Consider the following 20,315-nt stretch of genomic DNA (forward strand, 5'->3'; position numbering starts at 1 on the left):
CACTCACAGTTAACAGTCTTTGTATCGAGTTTGTGCTTAAAATGTACTGTGATTCTGCAAACTGTTAATACATTTTTCAATCAATCAAAAAATACAAAAAAATAAACTATATACCGAATTTTCCACTTTAAACTAAAACACTAGGGCTGCTTGAATGAATTCATGTGGTCAATAACTCCCATCATCACTCAGGTCAGTTTAGATCAAGTTGCTGCTATAATGTGGCCTTTCAACATCTGACACGCAGAACATGACAATGAAGCCAGGAGGGGACCTTGAAAAGAACAAAAGGCAGACAGACGTGTTGTAAACAGATTACTTGTCTGGGTTGGTTGCAGAGGTGAAGGGTGAAAGTATGTTTGGGGGGATCGTGAAGCAGTAACAGGGAAGACAAGAGGATTTGTCAAGAGGAGTTATAATGCGAGCCATTCTTAATCCAAGGAGAGTGTCTCTCAGTGTGTGTGTGTGTGTGTGTGTGTGTGTGTGTGTGTGTGTGTGTGTGTGTGTGTGTGTGTGTGTGTGTGTGTGTGTGTGTGTGAGAGAGAGAGAGAGTGCCTGTGTGTCTACTCTAAAAGCTGATGTTTGCTGTATGAAATGAGACAATCCTTAAATCTCCCGACAATGCATATAGTGCTGAAGTGGTTAATGTGTGTTTTGTACTAATAATCAAAATCTACAAAGTAACTAGTAACTAAAGTACTGGAAATTTGACATTCTCACGTAAAGTACAAATACCTCAAAATTGTACTTAAGTAAATGTACTTAGTGACTTTACACCACTGCATCATAGCAGAGTGGCTCAGAGCCTCAGCCTGATGGCCTCCAAAGGTCTAATTATCTCCCGGATGTCCCTTCGGTGTAGTGGTTTAAGATATTGGACACATTCAAACCAAGTTCGAATCCCGGGTGTTAGACAGGAGAATACTGTGGATATACTGTACATATACAGTACGGTTAAAAGACCCGTCGTCATCCCTTCATTTAGAGAAAATAAAATTGTGCAGTCTTGAATGGTTTCCTATACAGAACCTGGGGCCCATTCCTTGATTGATTTATGTCTTCTTTTTGTCTTTTGTCTTAACCTTTTAATTATTTTTCTCCATCTATACATATTTTTCTTACTTTATATTTTTAATTACCATTATTATTATTATTGCTACACACATTTAATTATGCGTAACTCTATAATTCTTCCCTCAGGGTGGGTGGGTCGGAGGGAGGGGAGGGTGGATCTGTGTTTGGTTTTATTTCATGTTTTGTATAGTTGCCTTTTCTGTCTTTGTATGTTCTGTATGTTCTGTTAAAACATTTCAAAGTAAAAACTTCCAGCATGTGTCTCCACAGTAAGCTGAATAATGAAAAGTGTGAATGGAGTTTCTAGGTGAAAGTGCTTTTTTGACGTGCCAATGTCTGCCATTGAGCCCCATGTTAAAATTCTCAAATTTGAAAGCACTATATTTCTAAAACTATGAAACATTTTAACCCATTTTGAGATTAGAAATGTCTGTTTGAAAATGACAGTTTTCTGAAAAAGCTATGTTTCTATATGTCAGTCGTTCTTCGATTTTTCAAAAACAGCAGACCTACAAGCTCGTAAGCGCGCCACTCAGTGGCGCGCTACGAGCTTGAATGTAGGTCTGCTATTTTTCAATAGCTAAAGCATAACATAGTGCTAACACCAAAATGGGTTAAAGAGTAAGAAAAAACACATACAAAAGAGAGAATACCGTCCATACAGCGGTCTGCGTGCGGTACAACTATAATCTCACCACTTAATAAGGACGATGTGGGCGGGGCTGCAGCGGCGGCCCTGGGGGAGGGGCTGTAGTGTTGAGTGGTGGCGCCGCCGCTGTTGTTGCTGTTGTTGTTGTTGTTGACCTGGATACCGTTCTGCTTCATCAACTGCATCAGCTCAGACTCCAACGCTGCGATCTGGTTGGTTCAGAGAGAGAGAGAGAGAGGAGACAGCAGAAGGGGAGGGGTTGACACACAACGCAGGTTCCTATGAATCCAAAGTCACACGAGAGGGGGGGGGGGGGGGGTTGTTGTTGTTTGGGGGGGGGGGGGGGGGCGTGTGAACCCGGGTTTGGAAGAATCCGGATGTCCTTAGCAGTGTTTTAGTTGTGGTCATAGTCTCCTTGAATAGTTTTCATTGTCTCCACCACCAGGCCGAAGGCACGCGGAGAGAGTGTGTTTTGCACTCCGTCCGTCCGTGTGTGTGTGTGTGTGTGTGTGTGTGTGTGTCCGTCTGTGTGTCCGTCCATCCGTCTGTGTACAGCTAATCTCCGGCACCGTTAAAACCCGGTCCATGCCAAATCTTTGCAATCACACTGCCTGTGGATGCCAACGATGAACCTTTTCGCCACATTTTCCAGAACGGCCACCAGGCGCCACCTAGGAGGCCAACTTTTGTAAAACAATTTTCATATATTACTGTGTAGAAGGAAAAATGAGAGACTTCCGTCAACTAAGTATACAGCTGTTTTTTTGAAGGGCTGCTTGGTTTGGAATAGGCTGCCAGATGACAGGACATGTGAATCAACTCTGACCTCTATTAAAAGCAGGCTTAACACGCTTCTCTTCACAAAAGCCTTTGAGCTGGTTTTTATCGCTCTCTCTCTGTGTGTGTGTGTGTGTGTGTGTGTGTGTGTGTGTCTCGCGTCGCTCTGGATTAAGAGCATCTGCTAAATACAAGGTCATAAGTGCAACAAGGTCCAACTTTTCGGCACATGCAACTGCCTTCTTCAGGATATGTCATATACCCTGAAGAAGGCATTTCAGGATATGTGACACACACACACACACACACACACACACACACACACACACACACACACACACACACACACACACACACACACACACACACACACACACACACACACACACACACACACACACACACACACACACACACACACACACACACACACACACACACACACACACACACACACACACACACACACACACACACACACACACACACACACACACACACACACACACACACACACACACACACACACACACACACACACACACACACACACACACACACACACACACACACACACACACACACACACACACACACACACACACACCCTGATTTGCAGACCCTGGATCTCAGCCAGGTGAGCCTTCTCAGCGTCCTCCAGCCTCCTCCTCTCTGCATCCTCCTTTTGGACAAACTCCACTTCTCTGAAACAGCGGAAGGGGAGGGGGGGGGGGAGATTAACGAAGATTAAATAATGGTGGTCCAGATCTCTCCCTGCCTAGTGGCTCTTTTGAAGAGCCACTGAGCCAACTCGATCGTTGCTTTGTGCCAACTTGATCGTTGCTTTTCATGAAAATCCACTTTTGACCCATTTTGACCCGAGATCAGATTCTAAAAATGTTCTTCTACATCCTGACAGTTTTCTGAAAAAGCTACGTTCTTCAGTCGTTCTTCGATTTAAAAAAAAATAGCAGACCTACAAGCTCGTAGCGCGCCACTCGGTGGCGCGCTATGAGCTTGTAGATCTGCTATTTTTCAATAGCTAAAGCATAACCACCAAAAGGGGTTCCCGCCCCCAAAATGGGTTAAAATGGTGTGATCCTTTGTCGTAGTGTTTAAAAAAATATCCCAAAGTGGCGATCAACAACCACAGAGCGGAGGAGGATAACGCGCCCGCTGCGCGCCACCGCCGCCGCCGCCATTGCAATGGGACTCAATTTCCCAGAATTCCCTTTGCATGCCACGGATGTTTTTTTGCGACGACGACGTCATCGAAATGCATCACCTATCTCCCACTCTGTCTGACGGAAACCCTGAACTGTAAGTCTTAAAACGTGTTAAAAACGCGAATTAAACAATGAAAAAACATAACTTGTGTATCTCGTTATTGGGAGGGAAGCTGTGGGCGCGTGTGTGTGTGTGTGTGTGTGTGTGTGTGTGTGTGTGTGTGTGTGAGACAGACAGACAGACACTCAGAAAAAGATCTGCCTGTCTCTCTCATCCAAGGAACCAGGGCAGTTTCAGACTGTCAATGTTACTCACTTCACTTTCACCCTGGTGCTTATACTGTGTGAGAGAGAGAGACACACACACACACACACACACACACACACACACACACACACACACACACACACACACACACACACACACACACACACGAGAGAGAAGAGAATAAAAGGCGTGTAGGACTGTAACCTTGTTGTCCTTGGTTGTTGTCTTTCGCCGTTTAGCTGAAGATCATTGGCCTGGAGGTTCAGAGCCAATTATATGCAGGCAGTCAGAGCAGAGGGGGGAGTGAGAGGAGGGGGGGGGGGGGGGGCTGTGATGGACTGACCAAAGTGATTAGTGCACACCGAACAGCAGAGGATGGTTGCCCTGCGTGAGAATGGGAACTCTGTGTTCGACTGGAATCAAAAGAGACAAGGCCTCGCATCATGAAAGAGATGCTCCGACTGTAACCCGTGATCTCTTCTACGGTATCTTTTTCACACAGTGTTCATTAACACAACCGGGATTTCTTTCAAAATAGAAGCTCGGGGTGCCCCGGGGGAAGATATGGCCACTTCTATTACATACCTACTGACCGCCAGAGGCGGTGTTTTCAACACCTGGATATACATCACGCGCTCGCGCATTGGTCGAATATTAATACCAACACTGTCACTCGTGACCACCTGTGGGCGTGAACCACCGATATAGGTGCCCATGCCACAGGGATCATCCTCTTTCATCTTTTCGCCTCGAAAAGCGCAGGTCGTTGGAAACTAGAACAGCTACGCTTTGGTGTCTCAAAACCAATGCGGTTGGAGCTGCCTTGTGCCCTCCTGAGACGCGTGGTTTGTTTGCTTTGTTTCATGACTGGGGTTCCCCCCCGTGCGTTCGATACGGATAACTTTGTCACTGTGAGGTAAGTGACAGACTGCAGCATTGAGGGTGCCTCTCGCCCCGCCGCTGCTGCTGGCGTGCGTTCTGTAGGAACAACGAAGTGTTTCTGTGAGCAGCTCGCACGTGAGTAACCTATTCTTTATACTGTTGTTTGACAACTGTGTTTGGAACCAGCGCCGCATGTTTGCGCGCTGTATTTGTGCTAACGTAGCAACGAGAGTGTCCCTCGCTCCTCCGCTATCGTTGTAGCTGGATAGTATATGGATTACTTCCTACTGTTCTTTGACAACGTGTGTTTGTTGACAACGTGTGTTTGTGCTAACGTAGCAACGAGAGTGTCCCTCGCTCCTCCGCTATCGTTGTAGCTGGATAGTATATGGATTACTTCCTACTGTTGTTTGACAACGTGTGTTTGTTGGCAACGTGTGTTTGTGCTAACGTAGCAACGAGAGTGTCCCTCGCTCCTCCGCTATCGTTGTAGCTGGATAGTATTTTGATTACGTCCTACTATTGTTTGTCAACGTGTTTAAAACCGGCGCCGCACGTTTGCGTGCTGTGGTTGGGCTGCTGACGTGAGCAACGAGAGTGTACCTCGCTCCACCTCTATGTTGTAGTTTACTGGATTACTGTCCCGTTTAAAAGTTGAATAGGCGTTGATTTATTTCTTATTAATTGCCCTGTTCTATTTTGGCATTTATATAGGCTTGGCTCTGCCGCCTGCCACTGTATTTCAGCAAGGGCTGCTACAGTGTGGTTATATTTTGGTTGTATTGGTTAACCCATTCAACGCAGAGGGCTGATTTGATTTATTTTCTATTAATTGCCCTGTTTCTGTTTTTGCATTAATATAGGCTTGGCTCTGCCGCCTGCCACTGTATTTCAGCAAGGGCTGCTACAGTGTGGTTATATTTTGGTTGTATTGGTTAACCCATTCAACGCAGAGGGCTGATTTGGTTTATTTTCTATTAATTGCCCTGTTTCTATTTTTGCATTAATATAGGCTTGGCTCTGCCGCCTGCCACTGTATTTTCAGCAAGGGCTGCTACAGTGTGATTATAGTTGGTTAACCCATTCAACGCCGAGGGCTGATTTGATTTATTTAATTAATTAATATAACTCACTCAGTGCCGTTTCGGTGTAGTGCCCATATAGGCATTAAGAGAGTGTTCCTCGCTCCGCTGCCTTGGCAACTGTCACGGCGTACCGCCACCTAACATAAGCACTGAGAGTGTGTCTCGCTCCACCGCTTCACATAACACAAGCACTGAGAGTGTGTCTCGCTCCACCGCTTGCCATCATGGACAGCATCTGTACTGAATGCTCAGCCTTACTGAGTCTGGAAGATGGCCATGATATGTGCCCGGGCTGCCTCGGCATTGCCCATCTAAGACAGGCACTGACAGAGGAGGCCTGTACCAACTGTGCCAGCATGCCCTATGCGGCAAGAGTTGCGAGGCTGGCTGCAGTGGAGAGTTTCTTTAGCAACACAGCTTGCTCAGTAATGCCCACCTTGAGCCCGGTGAGTGATCCCCGTAAGCGCAAGGATGTGAGGGCAATGGCCAAGGGCTCAAAGAAGCCCAAAGTAGCCACTGTGGTTAAAGAAGCCACTGTCACCAGCGATGACCCCTTGGCCCACAAGGTGGACACGTTGGCCTCTGAATTTGCGCAGATTAAGGCCCTCCTGCTCAATCTGCAGCCTGGTGTCCCTACCGCCGATACAATGGCTTCAGTGCCGCGGCGCCAGGGCGGAGATGACCTCTATGGTCATGCCAGGGAGGTCAGAAGGCGAGATGAAGATGCCATTTCCATCACAGCCTCTGACTCCCTCTTCACTAGTCTTGAGGACCAGGAAGAGGACGAGGGGGGGGCACATTCGCTCCACTACTCAGAGACGAGTTCTCTGGCGTCGGAGGGGGATGCTGCTCGGATGCCTGGGGACGAAGTCTCTTTAACCAGGCAGACCATCCTGGTGGCGTTGTCACGGCTGGGGCTTGACGCCTCTGGGAATACAGCCCCAATTCAAAATGCCTTTTTTAAGGGCACTGAACAGCCGGCGCCCTTCAGTGTGCCTCCCTCTGCAGACTTCATAAGGGAACTCCAGTCGTCTTGGGGGGACCCGAAGTCCAGGCCCCACGTCCCACGGGACTGCAGGGCCTTGTCGACCATGGAGGGTGCGGCCGCATTGGGTTTGGACCGCATGCCTCCAATTGGTGAGACCATTGCCTCTCTGGTAGTGTCCCCAGACGAGGCCCTCAGGCCTGATGCTCGTTGTCCACGAGCGCAGTGCAGAGCCACGGACGACTTCCTAACAAAGAGCTACGACACAGCAGCTCGTATGGCGCGTTTCGGCAACTCCCTTTCTCATCTGGTCCTGGCCCTATCCCAGTCTCTCCAGACGGCGGGGGCGGATGCCTCGACACAGAGCCTGAGCGATGTTTCCCTCAGGACCTTTGCCTATATGACCAGGGAACTTGGAAGACTGATGTCCACTCTGACCATGGCCCGTCGCCAGGTTTGGCTCGCCCAGTCCCCATTGTCGAGCAGATGCAGGGATTCGCTCCTAAAGCTGCCTGTCGTCCCAGGGGAGGTGTTTGGACCCGCAGCTCAAGAAGCCCTGGAGCGTAGTGTGCAGGCACAGAAGTCCAGGAAGCAGTATGCTGACCTGCGTCAGAGATCTGACAGGTCTGCGTCCCGGGCTGGCAGATACTCGGCTCCTTCCTACCCAGCCGCGAGTGGTAGACGTTCCTCGAGTGGCAGAGGTTCCTTCCCTCGGCAGGGCCGACCCCAACAGAGCCCCCCGCAGCCTTCCTTTCGGGCACCCACAGGCAGGGCGCCTAGGCGTGGGGCCTCTAACAGGCGTTCCTCCGGACCATCTCAGGCCCGGGGGAGTCGGACATGACCCCCCGGACCCAGGCCCCAGCAGGTTCACCCCACAACATCTCACCTGCTGGGAAGCCTTAACCCCAGACCCTTGGGTGCTATCGACACTATCCAGGGGCTACAGGATCCAGTTCAGACGTCGGCCCCCGCCATTCAATGGGGTAAGAATGACCATGGTCGACGACCCACTGAAGGCTCAAGCCCTCAGTCAAGAAATTACAGAGCTCCTACAAAAGGGAGCCATAGAAAGTGTACCTGGTGCAGCTCAACTAAGAGGGTACTACTCTTTTTACTTTCTAGTTCCAAAAAAGGATGGCAGGCTTCGGCCGATCCTCGACCTCAGGCGACTGAACCAGTACCTGAAGGTGTTTTCTTTTCGGATGCTGCGAACGGTGGACGTTCTCCAGTCCGTGTCAGCCAACGACTGGTTCACGAGCATCGACCTGAAAGATGCTTATTTCCACGTGCCAGTGGCACCACACCACAGGGAGTTCCTTCGCTTTGCCTTCATGGGGCAGGCTTACCAATTCCGGGTGCTCCCGTTCGGGCTCTCTCTCTCCCCCCGGGTCTTCACCAGGTGCATGGCAGCAGCGCTTGCCCCGCTACAAGCCGGAGGTATGAGGATCCTTCCATACCTGGACGACTGGCTCCTGGCCGCCTCGAGTCGAGAGAGGGTGCTCTGCGACACGGCTGCCCTTCTGGACCATGTGAAACAACTGGGACTCACGGTGAATTTCACCAAGAGCTCTCTGACTCCCCGGCAGGACGTAGTTTTCATCGGCATCGCCATCAACTCTGTCTCGATGAAAGCTTGCCCCTCCCCGCGGCGGGTGGACGACATCCTAGAGCTTGTCTCCCGTGTCCAAGGGGGTACAAGGGTGACATATGGCCAGCTCCTCAGGTTGCTAGGCATGCTGACGGCTGCATCCACAATCGTGCCCCTGGGGCTTCTTTCTTTGCGCCCTCTACAGAGGTGGACCAACGCCTTGGGCCTCGACCCCAAGAGGCACCAGAAGAGGCTGGTGAGTACATCCAGCCAGTGCCGGCGATTGCTGGATCCTTGGAAAAAACGGCAAGACCTTTGCCGCGGGGTCGTCTTGGGCTCAATACCCTCCCGCCGGGAGGTTATTGTGACGGATGCGTCCCTCTCAGGCTGGGGGGCCGTGTGGGAACACAGAACTGTCAGAGGGACCTGGGACCCTCGGCGGAGGCAGCAGCACATAAATGTACTCGAGCTCCGTACAGTGTGGCTTGCCCTCAGGCACTTCCTCCCTGCCCTAGAAGGGAAACACGTCCTTGTCAGGACAGACAATACGTCCACTGTTTACCATGTAAACCATCAGGGAGGCGTCAGATCCGAGCAGTCTCTGCTGGAGGCCCAGAGACTCCTTCGGTGGGCGTTCCCTCGCTTAGCGAGTCTCAGAGCGGTGCATCTCCCAGGGCTGAACAACCAGGCTGCAGACCTGCTTTCACGCGGATGCCCTCCTCCGGGGGAATGGAGGCTGAATCCTGCAGTGGTTCGGGAGATATGGAGGAGGTTCGGGAAAGCTGGAGTGGACCTGTTCGCCTCGAGCGCGTTGACGCACTGTCCCCAGTGGTTCTCCCTGACCGAACCATCCAGCCCGTTGGGGCAAGACGCACTGGCCCACCCCTGGCCTCGGGACGGTCTGCTGTACGCGTTCCCTCCATTCCCACTAATCAAGCTCACCCTGCACAGGATAGCCACAGACGGGCACGCAGTGCTGCTGGTGGCACCATACTGGCCTGGGAGGATTTGGTTCCCCATGATCCAGCAACTCCTCGACGGGACGCCTTGGCCTCTGCCGTCGAGGCAGGATCTCCTCTCTCAAGTAGGGGGCCGCATCTGGCACCCCTGTCCGGACCGACTTCGGCTCCATGTTTGGCCCCTGAAGGGCCGGACCTCCTACTAAACTCCTGTGATCCTTCAGTTATCCGCACCATACTCAGCGCTAGGGCGCCCTCCACTAGAGCACTTTATGCGAACAGATGGAAGCTGTTCTCTGGCTGGTGTGAGGAACAATGTGTGGACCCAGCCACGTGCTCTGTCCCGGTGCTGCTCCGCTACCTGCAGACACTGCTGGATAAGAGTCTTCAGCCCAATACAGTGAAAGTGTATCTGGCCGCCATTTCAGCCCGGCATGTGCCAGTCGACGGGCGTACCCTGTGGTCTCACCCATGGGTGGGTAGCTTCCTGAAAGGGGCCGTCAGGTTGCACCCCCCACACGTCACCCGAGTGCCTTCATGGGACTTGCCTATGGTGCTGGAAGCCCTGTGCTCAGCACCTTTCGAGCCACTGGAGCAAGCTGACCTCAAGTGGTTATCAGTCAAGACTGCCTTCCTCCTTGCCATCACATCCGCCAAGCGGGTGGGGGAGCTCCATGCCCTGTCAGTAGCTAACGAGTGTGTTAGGTGGGCTGCGGACGGATCTGTGGTCACACTGTGGCCCAACCCCTCTTTTCTCCCCAAGAGGATCTCAGCCTTTCACGTCAACCAGCCAGTCAGGTTGGCGGCTTTCACCCCGCAGCCGGGAGCGGAGGGGCTATTCCCTGCCGCTGGGCTGTGTCCCATCCGGGTCCTGAGGCAGTACATCGCCGGGACGACAGGCTTTCGGAAGTCAGACGCCCTCTTCCTGTGCTATGGAGGACACAGAAAGGGGCGTGCCGTCTCTAAACAACGGCTTTCCCACTGGGTGGTGGACGCAGTTTTGCAGGCCTACAAGCACCGGGGCCTGCCGGCTCCCCCTGTCAGGTGCCACTCAACTCGGAGTGTCTCCACCTCCTGGGCCGCGTTGAGGGGTGTCCCGCTGGCCGATATCTGTGCTGCAGCGACATGGGCCTCTTCGTGCACGTTTGCCCGCTTCTACAGGGTGAATGTGACCACCTCTCACCCTGTGGCGACGGCAGTGCTGTCCGCCTCTTCAACCTGCAACTGAGGTTCGGTGAGTGCAGATTCCTCGTGACCTTGTTGGTATGAGTCATCCAGGTGTTGAAAACACCGCCTCTGGCGGTCAGTAGGTATGTAATAGAACGCAAGTTATCTATATAACTATGGTTCTATGAATACCGGATGACCGCCAGAGTTCATTGTCACTCGGAATCCCGACGAAAAGATTTCATGAGGATGATCCCTGTGGCATGGGCACCTATATCGGTGGTTCACGCCCACAGGTGGTCACGAGTGACAGTGTTGGTATTAATATTCGACCAATGCGCGAGCGCGTGATGTATATCCAGGTGTTGAAAACACCGCCTCTGGCGGTCATCCGGTATTCATAGAACCATAGTTATATAGATAACTTGCGTTTTACTCTGTAAAACCGGGAGACCTTTTTTTTTTAGCTTGCTTACCTCGCTAAGATTACGATATTATAAGTCGCTGATGATCGCTCGCTTTCATATTTTGAACGAGAGGGCATGTTGAGGGCAAGTCAGAAATGAAGAGAGCTTAGTATATATCCATCTGGTCAAAACCACACGGAGAGCTCCTTAGATTACACCGACAACAGTGAAAGCAAAACTAGCAGAGCTCAAATAAAATCAAATTAATATAAGAAGGTTTAAAAGAAACCATCTTGCATTGAGTGCAAAGCTCGCCTTGATATTCCATTCAGTCGACCGGGATACATGCATCTGCTTCTGCTAAAACTCGGATGATTGTGTGTAAAAAAACTCAAATGATCCGTTTGGTTCATTTTAAATGCACGCTGCACGCTGTCTGTCTGTCTCTCTCTCTTTCTCTTTCTCTCACGCTTTAATCATAAAATGGTAATTGGTCAATACGTTATTATTTCTATATAGTCACACATGTATGTACAGTATGTCTGAATAAAACATTGTTAATTCTGGATTAAATCACATTTAACTAAACCTGAGATTTCTCCTGCTGGCAAAGGCGGTTTGCGAGCACGAATGGCCAAGATTTGGGGTGTGTGGGAAATGTTGTGTTAACCCATTTTGTGCGGGAACCCCTTTTGGTGTTTTAAGCATTATAATATTCTACTTTAGCTATTGAAACATAGCTATGAGCTTGTACTGTAGATCTGCTATTTTTGGAAAATCGTGAGAATGTGGCGCAAATCTTTGGATATTATATTTGTTTTCAGAGCGAACGTTTTTAACTCAAATCTTTGCTACTGGGAGGATCCCTGGAACGACATATTTTCAGATGGGGATCAGCGGCCAATGTCATATATATTCGGGGGTCCTTGACATGAAAATGTTTGAGAACCACTGACATAGAAACATGGGTTTTTTTTTTTTCAGAAAACCGTCATGATTCATTCGTAGAATCGTCCTCAGGTCTAAATGGGTTAACCCATTTCGGGTGGGAACCACTTCTGGTGTTAGCATTATGTTATGCTCTAGCTATTGAAAAATAGCAGATCTACAAGCTCATAGCGCGCCACCGAGTGGCGCGCTACGAGCTTGTAGGTCTGCTATTTTTTGAAAAATCGAAGAACGACTGACCTAGTCGAAACACAGCTTTCTCAGAAAACTGCTCAGCTCATGAACTCACTTTAGCTGGAAGTCCTTGATGAGCTTCTTGGCCTTGTTGTACTTCTTCTCCAGGGTCTGGTACTGGGCCTGGGCCTCCTTCAGGTGCTCGTTGACCGTGTGGCAGAGGGTCTGGGCCTCGATCCAGTAGCTCTCCAGCTTCAGCATCCTCTCCTTGTTCTCCTCGATGCTGGCCTTCAGCTGGCTCTTCTCCTTCTCCCAGCGCTGCTTCTCTCTCTCCACCGACGCTAGCTGGTGAGGGGGGGGGGGGGGGGGGGGGGGAGGCAAAGGTCATGTGGTTATATAGTAGCTGCTAGGCATGTAACGATATATCGTATATCGATATATATATATATATCGATATTAATCCTGACGATATGAATTGATTCATTGAAATAAAAAAAATCGATTTTCAAAAAGAAAAAACTTTTATTTATTTTTTATTTTTTATTTTATGGGGGCTAGTGTGTGATGTGAAATGTGAGCTTTAGTCAAATTCCATCAGATTCAAGTGCTTTTGGAGAGAAATGATAGTCACTTTCAGTAGTAGAGCACTGTAGAGGGGAGCTGTGTGTGTCTGTGACTGTAGATGGGAGCTGTGTGTGTCTGTGACTGTAGAGGGGAGCTGTGTGTGCCTGTGACTGTAGAGGGGAGCTGTGTGTGTCTGTGACTGTGCCCAGGTGATGATGGTCGTTGATGCTCATCAAGGGAGGCAATTATGTTTCTGCACTGTCAAAAGTAAAGCTACTTCTTTTGCAATGTAGTTAAATAAAACATCTCAGGAGGGAAGATAAATTAGCCTATATAAAAAGAAAAAAAAAAGAAACTGTATTTTTTCTTTAAAATATATATAATTTTTAATAAATCGTGAAAAATCGTATCGTGAACCTCATATCGTGATACGTGAATCGTACCGTGAGTTGAGTGAATCGTTACATGCCTAGATAGTAGCTACTGATAGGATCCCAAAAGGAAGCACGCACATCTCCGGAAATTCCACAAAAAGAGACGTACAATGAAAAGGAAGGGTTGTCCGCACACTGTGTCTGCTCCCAGGACATTTTTATTTATTTAGGTTACGTTTCGACCCTTTACCGGTCTTCATCAGGTATGCTTAACGAAGACCCCCCCGTAAACTAAGGGTCGAAACGTTAACGGTACCTAAACGGATATGGTCTATACTTGCACACATTGTGAGCTTGTAGATCTGCAATTTTCAGTGAGCGACAGGGACGTGCAACAAAGTAAATAATAAACCAGGCAGTATAAGGGATTAACCCAGGGCAAGACACTGGAGCACACTGATCTTTTAATATCTTAATCCACCTATAAATGCACGGAATCCCCCCCCCCCCCCCCCCCAAATACATATCTCGAAAACCGCCCGACTGATCAACTTCGAACTTGTATGGCAGAGGACCTGTGGGAAATATACAGTATCTACTGTATCTATCTATCTATCTATCTATAAATACTATAATAATGTCTCTGTCTGTACTGTATGTAAATAGTGGGGGTACGGCTGTACTGCACGTAAGTCGAGAACCGTTATCCCCACCAATTCATTCATTCTATATATATATATATATTATTTTTCTTTAGTTTCCAAAACTATATTTTAGGTAGCTATAGGTATGTTATTGTTTGTACTAGTCCATGAGACTGGCTTAATTTCAGTAGCATAATATTGGCCTCTTACCTATACGTCTGATATTTGATTCATTTGCAGCAGTAATCTGTTCATGTTCTCTTCACATTCTAGGAACAAAAGCCTCACTTTGCCTCACTTCCTTTCATCATTAATATCCCATTGATATTCATGACAATATGTTTTGTTCAATGAGGTCTGGCCTAAAAAATAGATGGAATTATAGTCCATTCTATGTGTGTTTCCTCATCTTTTAGACCCTTATATACAGTAGATGGAATTATAGTAATAAATAATAATATACAACGTACACTTTAGGCTGCAGTGGCTATAATCATAACTACATTCTCTTAGTCGACGGCCTATACTAGTATACATTGTGTATTGCGATTTATATCACTATAGTTTACATTGTGTACACCGCTACTTCATTTATATAGCGACCGTACTATAGTGTACTGTACATTGTATGCTATGCTATTGACTTAACACTTTGTCGGGGGTCGTCAGACACATTTCAACGTAAACATTTCCGAGCGAGGTCTGATCAGGTCGGTGAAGTTACTTCTTGCTATTCTAGTTTTATTTATTTTATTGTATGGCCATATAAAGTTAATGCTCTCGTGCAGAGGCATTGAAGAAAGTACCCCCCCAGTCTTGTACACGTTGTACCTGTCATGAGGATTTAACCCATTCTGAACGGGAACACATTTTGGTGTTATAGCATCATGTTATGCTTTAGCTATTGAAAAATAGCAGATCTACAAGCTCATAGCGCGCCACCGAGTGGCGCGCCACGAGCTTGTAGGTCTGCTATTTTTGAAAAATCGAAGAACGACTGACATTTTTTAGAATCTGATCTCAGGTCAGAAAGGGTTCATCAGACCAGTGTGTTGTCCAGTGGAAACCTCGTATGAATCTGATCTCAGGTCAGAATGGGTTAACATGAGTAATGTCCATGTACAGTACAGTACGTTTGTATATAGGACTTTAATTTACGCGAGCAACGAACATAAACCGACACCAAATGAGGCACTTTCATAAGATTCCCGATTGTTCGACTTCGATTCACTCCAGTCGAATGAAGCCGATGAGTTTTCTTTAATCGTTAATAAATAAGACTCATTCCTCTTCTCCCTGGCCTTTATAGTGACAGCTGCAGCCCCGACACCCATTTTCCACGTGACTGGCACTAATGTTTTGTTTGGTATCCATTTTAATGCTAATGTCCGTTTATATTGCATTATTTTTGTTTTTGTTTTAACCTGTACGGCACCTCTATGATCTCGGTCACGTACATCGTGCTCTATGAATAGGATTTGCGTGGAGTTTAACCACATTTTGCGCGGGAACCCCTTTTGGTGTTAGCATCATGTCATGCTTTAGCTATTGAAAAAGAGCAGATCTACAAGCTCGTAGCGCGCCACCGAGTGGCGCGCTACGAGCTTGTAGGTCTGCTATTTTTTTATTATCGAAGAACGACTGACATAGAAACATAGCTTTTTTCAGAAAACTGTCATTTTTCAAACAGACATTTTTTTAGAATCTGATCTCAGGTCAGGTCAAGGTGCGGCGGTGTTTCTCGTTGTGCTCCAGGATCTCCAGCAATCTCTTCCGGTGCTCCGCCGGCAGCTGTATAGCGTGCGTGTGCTCGCCGAAGGTGGACGTTATCCTGTCGATGGCGTCCCTGAGGGTGAGTCTGAGCGTGACGCGCAGCGTGTTGTACGCGGGGTCGTCTCCCATGCCGTAGAACGACCTCGCGGAGGAGAGCCCGCCGGAGGAGGAGACGTGCTGGGGCAGCTTGAAGTGCATGTCCACCGCCTCCTGGAGGACCAGCATGCAGCTGAGAATGCTGGGCAGCGTAGTCTGCACGACGCCGAACCGGTCTTCGCGGAAGGAGGCCGCCACGAGGTGAGAGAGCCCTTCCAGGGCCCAGATGTGGGCCTGGCTGTCGGCGAAGAGAGCTTGAGTGGAGGCTTCTGGGAGCTCGTCGTACACCTCCGGGAACTTGTTGCACATTTCCGAGAGCATGTTATATATATATATGATCGGACCCCACTTTGCCAAGACATTTCTAACTTGTTCCTGTCCGTTCCCGAGGACTCGAGTTAGGAGACTGGGTACGGGGACTGCCGTTGTTGGGCTGAGTGCTGCTGCTGGTGCAAGGGGTGACGGACAGCTGCCACAGTAGCAGGCCCGTGAGCACGTGGGCCAGAATGTGGGGCCCCTCTTCACAGTGGGGGGGCTCCGCACAGAGCCATACCGAGGCGAGGAGGGCTCCGGGGGGGGATCGGTGAGGCGCCGCGGAGGGGCAGTCAAAGAACTGACCCGTTCTTGTACGTTCTGGAAGAACCGAGCCGGGAGACTGCTGGGTTTGGAGACCGCCATGGTTGGGGTGGGCACGTGTGAGCATGTGGGAGGGGTGGACCAGAGTTTTGGGCCCCTCCTCGTAACGCGTGGGCTCTGCTCGGAGCCGTACCGAGGCGAAGAGGGCTCCAGGGGATCGGTGGTGAGGTGGTGCCTCGGGGCAGGGGAGGTCAAAGGACTGACCCGTTCTCTTCGTCTGTTCTGGAAGAACGGGTCTTCTGGGGCTGATGGGCAGCAACCGCCATCATCATCTGCCTGTGAGCACGTGGAGGGGGTGGAGGACCAGAGTTTTGGGCCCCTCCTGGTAATGTGCGGGCTCTGCTCGGAGCCGTAACAGGCTGAGGGTTGTTCAAGGCGCCGCATGGCCGGGTGGGACAAAGGAAGACTGTCCGGGTCTGGCGAGCACGCGGAGCCGTGCGACTGCGCAGACGTCTCGATGCCGCCGGCGGACCGGGGGGACCCGGCCCTGCCGTTAGCGGCGACTACAGTGTCCCGGTGAGCAACGAGCCTCCGGGTCAGGTCGGAGAGCAGAGACAGACACCCCTCGCTGATGGCGTTCCAGTTATGGGGACGGCCACCGTCCGACGGCGGACTCAGACTGAAGACCTCGAGACGTCGCGAGGGAGAGTGCCGGGACAGCGACGCCAAGTCCCGCAGAGCTAAAAACCTCAAGATCGTCGGCTGCTGCTGCTGCTCGCCGCCGGCGATGACCGCGGCGAGACAGTGGCGCTCGTCCTCGACGAAAGACGACGACGACGACGACTGGACGGGGAAACTGAGCGCGTCCGTCGCGAAGACCCTGACGATCAGCGCGGCGACGTGCGACTGGAACAGGAGGAAGGCGCCGCTGAGCCAGAGGTGGTACGCCAGAGGGACGTCCAGCATCCCCACGACGGAGTCCAGAGGGTAGACGGAGCCGTCCAGCCGAAGGCTCAGCGCGGCACAGATCCACGTCCTGGGGACGTATCCCAGGAAGTAATACACGGCGAGGTAGTCGCCGACGAGACGAGCGCTCTGGGCGGCGCTGCGTCTGACCGCCGAAGGCAAGGCGCCCATGAAGCGAGCGCACTTGCTTTGCTGAAGAGCAGCGGGGGGGAAGGCCACGTAGTTCATGTCGTGGACCACGGCCAGCAGGCTGTGACTGAGGCCGAAAAAGGCCCCCGCCAACAGCAGGACGAGGGAGTGCTCGTTCAGACACAGCGGCGTGGCGCCGCCGCCGCTGTTGTCGCGGCGCGTCGTGCACGGGTAGCCGAGCGTCCCGTATCTTCCGCCGACGGCTACGGCGCAACACCGGGCCGCCAGGACTCCCATGACGCAATGCAAGAGAGAGCGGACCGTCTGGCGAGGGTGAAGCAGCCGGTCGAAGAGGTCCATCTTCGAACGGGCGACAGACGGGACCACCGCGTGATATCCCAGGAGGAAGTCGGCCGCTCCGATGGCCAGGAGGACCCCGGCGAACGTCAGGACGCAGGGAAAGACGGCGGCGTCCAGGCTGAACCGGCCGAGCGCCACGAACGCGGCCGCGGCCGGAAGCGCCGACGAGACGGCGCAGACTACGCAGCGGACGACGACGGTCTGACGAGGGAAGTCTGGAGCTCTCTGGTGGAGCCGTTGCCCCCGCGACCCGACTACGGATAAGCGGTCGGGGAGGAAGTCAGCCTGTGGCCGATCAAAAAGACCCATCTTTGAACAGACTTCGAGGAGGAAGTCGGCCACTCCGATGGCCAGGAGGAACCCGGCGAACATCAGAACGCAGTGGAAGGCCGTGTCTGGTGTCAGGCAGCCGGTCAGCCAGGCGACGGGGTGGAGCGCGCTGAACCTGCAGAGCGCCGCGAACGCGGCCGTGGTCGGCAGCGTGGACCAGACGGCGCAGATGACGCATCTCACGGCTCTGCGGCAGATCACTTCGCGTAGCCAACATCTCCTCCGCTCTGTGGGCAACATGCTGAGACGGGTGGAGAGCTGAAAAAACACTACCCCTTTCAAAGTTACAGAGCGTTATTATGGCTGTTCCCTCATGTTGGCACCTTTTAAACGGTCAGTCTTAAACCGTATAGGAATACGTTCCGGCGTGGCTCGATATAGTGCTCAGTATAGTTCGGCCCTTATAAGACTCAAGCATCGTTGTACATTTTAACCTATAGGGTTTGCTCTATATGTTCCATATAGCCACGTCATAGTGAGGTCACATGACCTCATGGTTCAAATATGGTATAATATGACATTAAACGGGAGTACGTGTGTTCTTTTTCTCACCCTCCCTGCCACTTGACTGTTGGATCTTTTTGAGGTTATATTCATATTTTGTGCTCATACAAGACACTAACATGATAAAAACAAACAAAAAGGATTTTGAGGTGGCTTGATAAAATGCCTGAAAGGATTCAAATAAAGCATCCCCCTTGTTAAATTATTATGGAAGATTATCACTTTAAACGAATAGTTCACCTAAAAATGACTTATTTTCTATCCTATACTGCAGTGCGGTTCCCAAACCTTTTCATGTCAAGGACCCCCAAATTGACACTAATTAGCCCCGCGGACCCCCCATTTGAAAAGATATGCCATAAGAGAAGATTTATACGGCTCTAGCAGTGATTCTCAGCCCGTTTAATTTCAAGGACCCCCAGTTTGACAACCATTAGTCTACGGACTCCAATTTAATGGCATTTCTATCAAGAAATCCAGTAGAAGTCATTTTACACTTGGTTGCATGCTGAAAATAGCACCTCTACAACAGCGTTGTGAGCTTGTAGATCGGCTATAGTTCCAATCAACACTGCTGCGCTTGCCGCTTCTGTTTCTCAAATCGGCCATCAGTCAGTCAGCGCATCTCGCGTCTTAACAATCTATTTCTTTTCAGAAGTGTTAATATTGTAACCTCGACACAGCATAACATCAGAAATGACCCCGGAACGTCCACGTTCCGTTCAAATCACGTGGATGCAGCGGAAGAAAACGGCGGAAAGTGGACGCCCGTGTTCCCTTCTGCCGATTGGCTACGCCCGAACACTTGACACGCACGTCGTCAACGCACCGCAAGGCAAGCTGGGTTACAGGTGCATGATGGGAAGCCAATTGTATTTGTATTTAAGCTAGATGCGAGTGCGGCGAAGGCGCGTAAACTATAACTCTTGTTGATTACAAACCCTCTGAAGCCTTGCATTTGCTGCTCATCAAATTAAGAAAACAAAAGAAACCTCCATGGCTTCAAGGCTTCATGGGGCGTAACTGATAAGTAATGTCTTTTACTTTAAAGCAGCACAGTCTCTGTGCAGCGAAGAGAGATTGCTAGTCATAAACTCCATCAGTTGTTTTGGAATAACCGCCTCCAAAATGAGAGTACTTGAAGCCCTATACTATCTCAGTCTCACGACTCTCACTAAATACAAAAGCAGAGGTGTTGTCTATATGTGAACTAATTAACACCAACGGTTATTGTGATAATGATAATTATTACTATACTAGACAAACTATGCCAAAATAGAGAAAGACGTAAAGCTGGGAATGAATGCCCCCACAACCCAGTTATGAGAGACCCGCTGTACCCAATATCAGAGTACCTGTTGTGTCTGTCATTTTTGAGGGGCACTAGACCCTCCTCACTTCACACGGGGGTGATTTTATGCCCATATATATGCGCCACAATAAAGTGTTATCAGTTGTAATAAATAATAAAGTACTTCGGTAACGTTTACGTCCTATATACGCGGCTAACACAAACCCGGGTCTTGTTGTGCGTGGGTGCCAAAATGTCTACTATTTTGCCATAACAGAAAGACCATTTATTTTGGACAAGAGGACACATTGTTGTCTTTCATACGATAATACCTTGTCAACCTGTAGCGGTCCACGAGATCAAAAGACCTCAATAGAAGAGCGGATATAGACCGACTACAACCACTGCAGTTGTGTTAGTTACTGTATACTCTATAGTCCAGGGGTGGGCAACTGGCAACCCGGGGGGGGCCACATGCGGCCCCCCCACATTCACTTAATGTGGCCCTCAGGTTAATGT

The 20,315-nt window shown here is 50.1% G+C and overlaps 2 protein-coding genes across 2 annotated transcripts in view; both read right to left on the reverse strand.

Annotated features, from left to right (window-relative positions):
* The window catches only part of ppp1r9a (protein phosphatase 1, regulatory subunit 9A), a 93,833-nt gene that overhangs the window by 13,298 nt on the left and 60,220 nt on the right, over positions 1-20,315 (reverse strand). Inside the window, 3 exon segments of the mRNA XM_080787068.1 lie at positions 1,770-1,932; positions 3,108-3,204; positions 12,305-12,534. Of these exon segments, the coding sequence (XP_080643194.1) occupies positions 1,770-1,932; positions 3,108-3,204; positions 12,305-12,534 (490 nt within the window).
* LOC308332414 (nucleoporin NDC1-like) lies at positions 15,488-17,608 on the reverse strand (the record flags this gene model as incomplete). Its single annotated transcript, XM_080788307.1, has 1 exon — positions 15,488-17,608. One exon carries the CDS (start codon positions 17,606-17,608, stop codon positions 15,488-15,490), a length of 2,121 nt encoding a protein of 706 aa, XP_080644433.1.

This window comes from Protomyctophum bolini (genome assembly GCF_963924005.1).
Source record: "Protomyctophum bolini genome assembly, chromosome: 17".
Taxonomy (NCBI): domain Eukaryota; kingdom Metazoa; phylum Chordata; class Actinopteri; order Myctophiformes; family Myctophidae; genus Protomyctophum; species Protomyctophum bolini.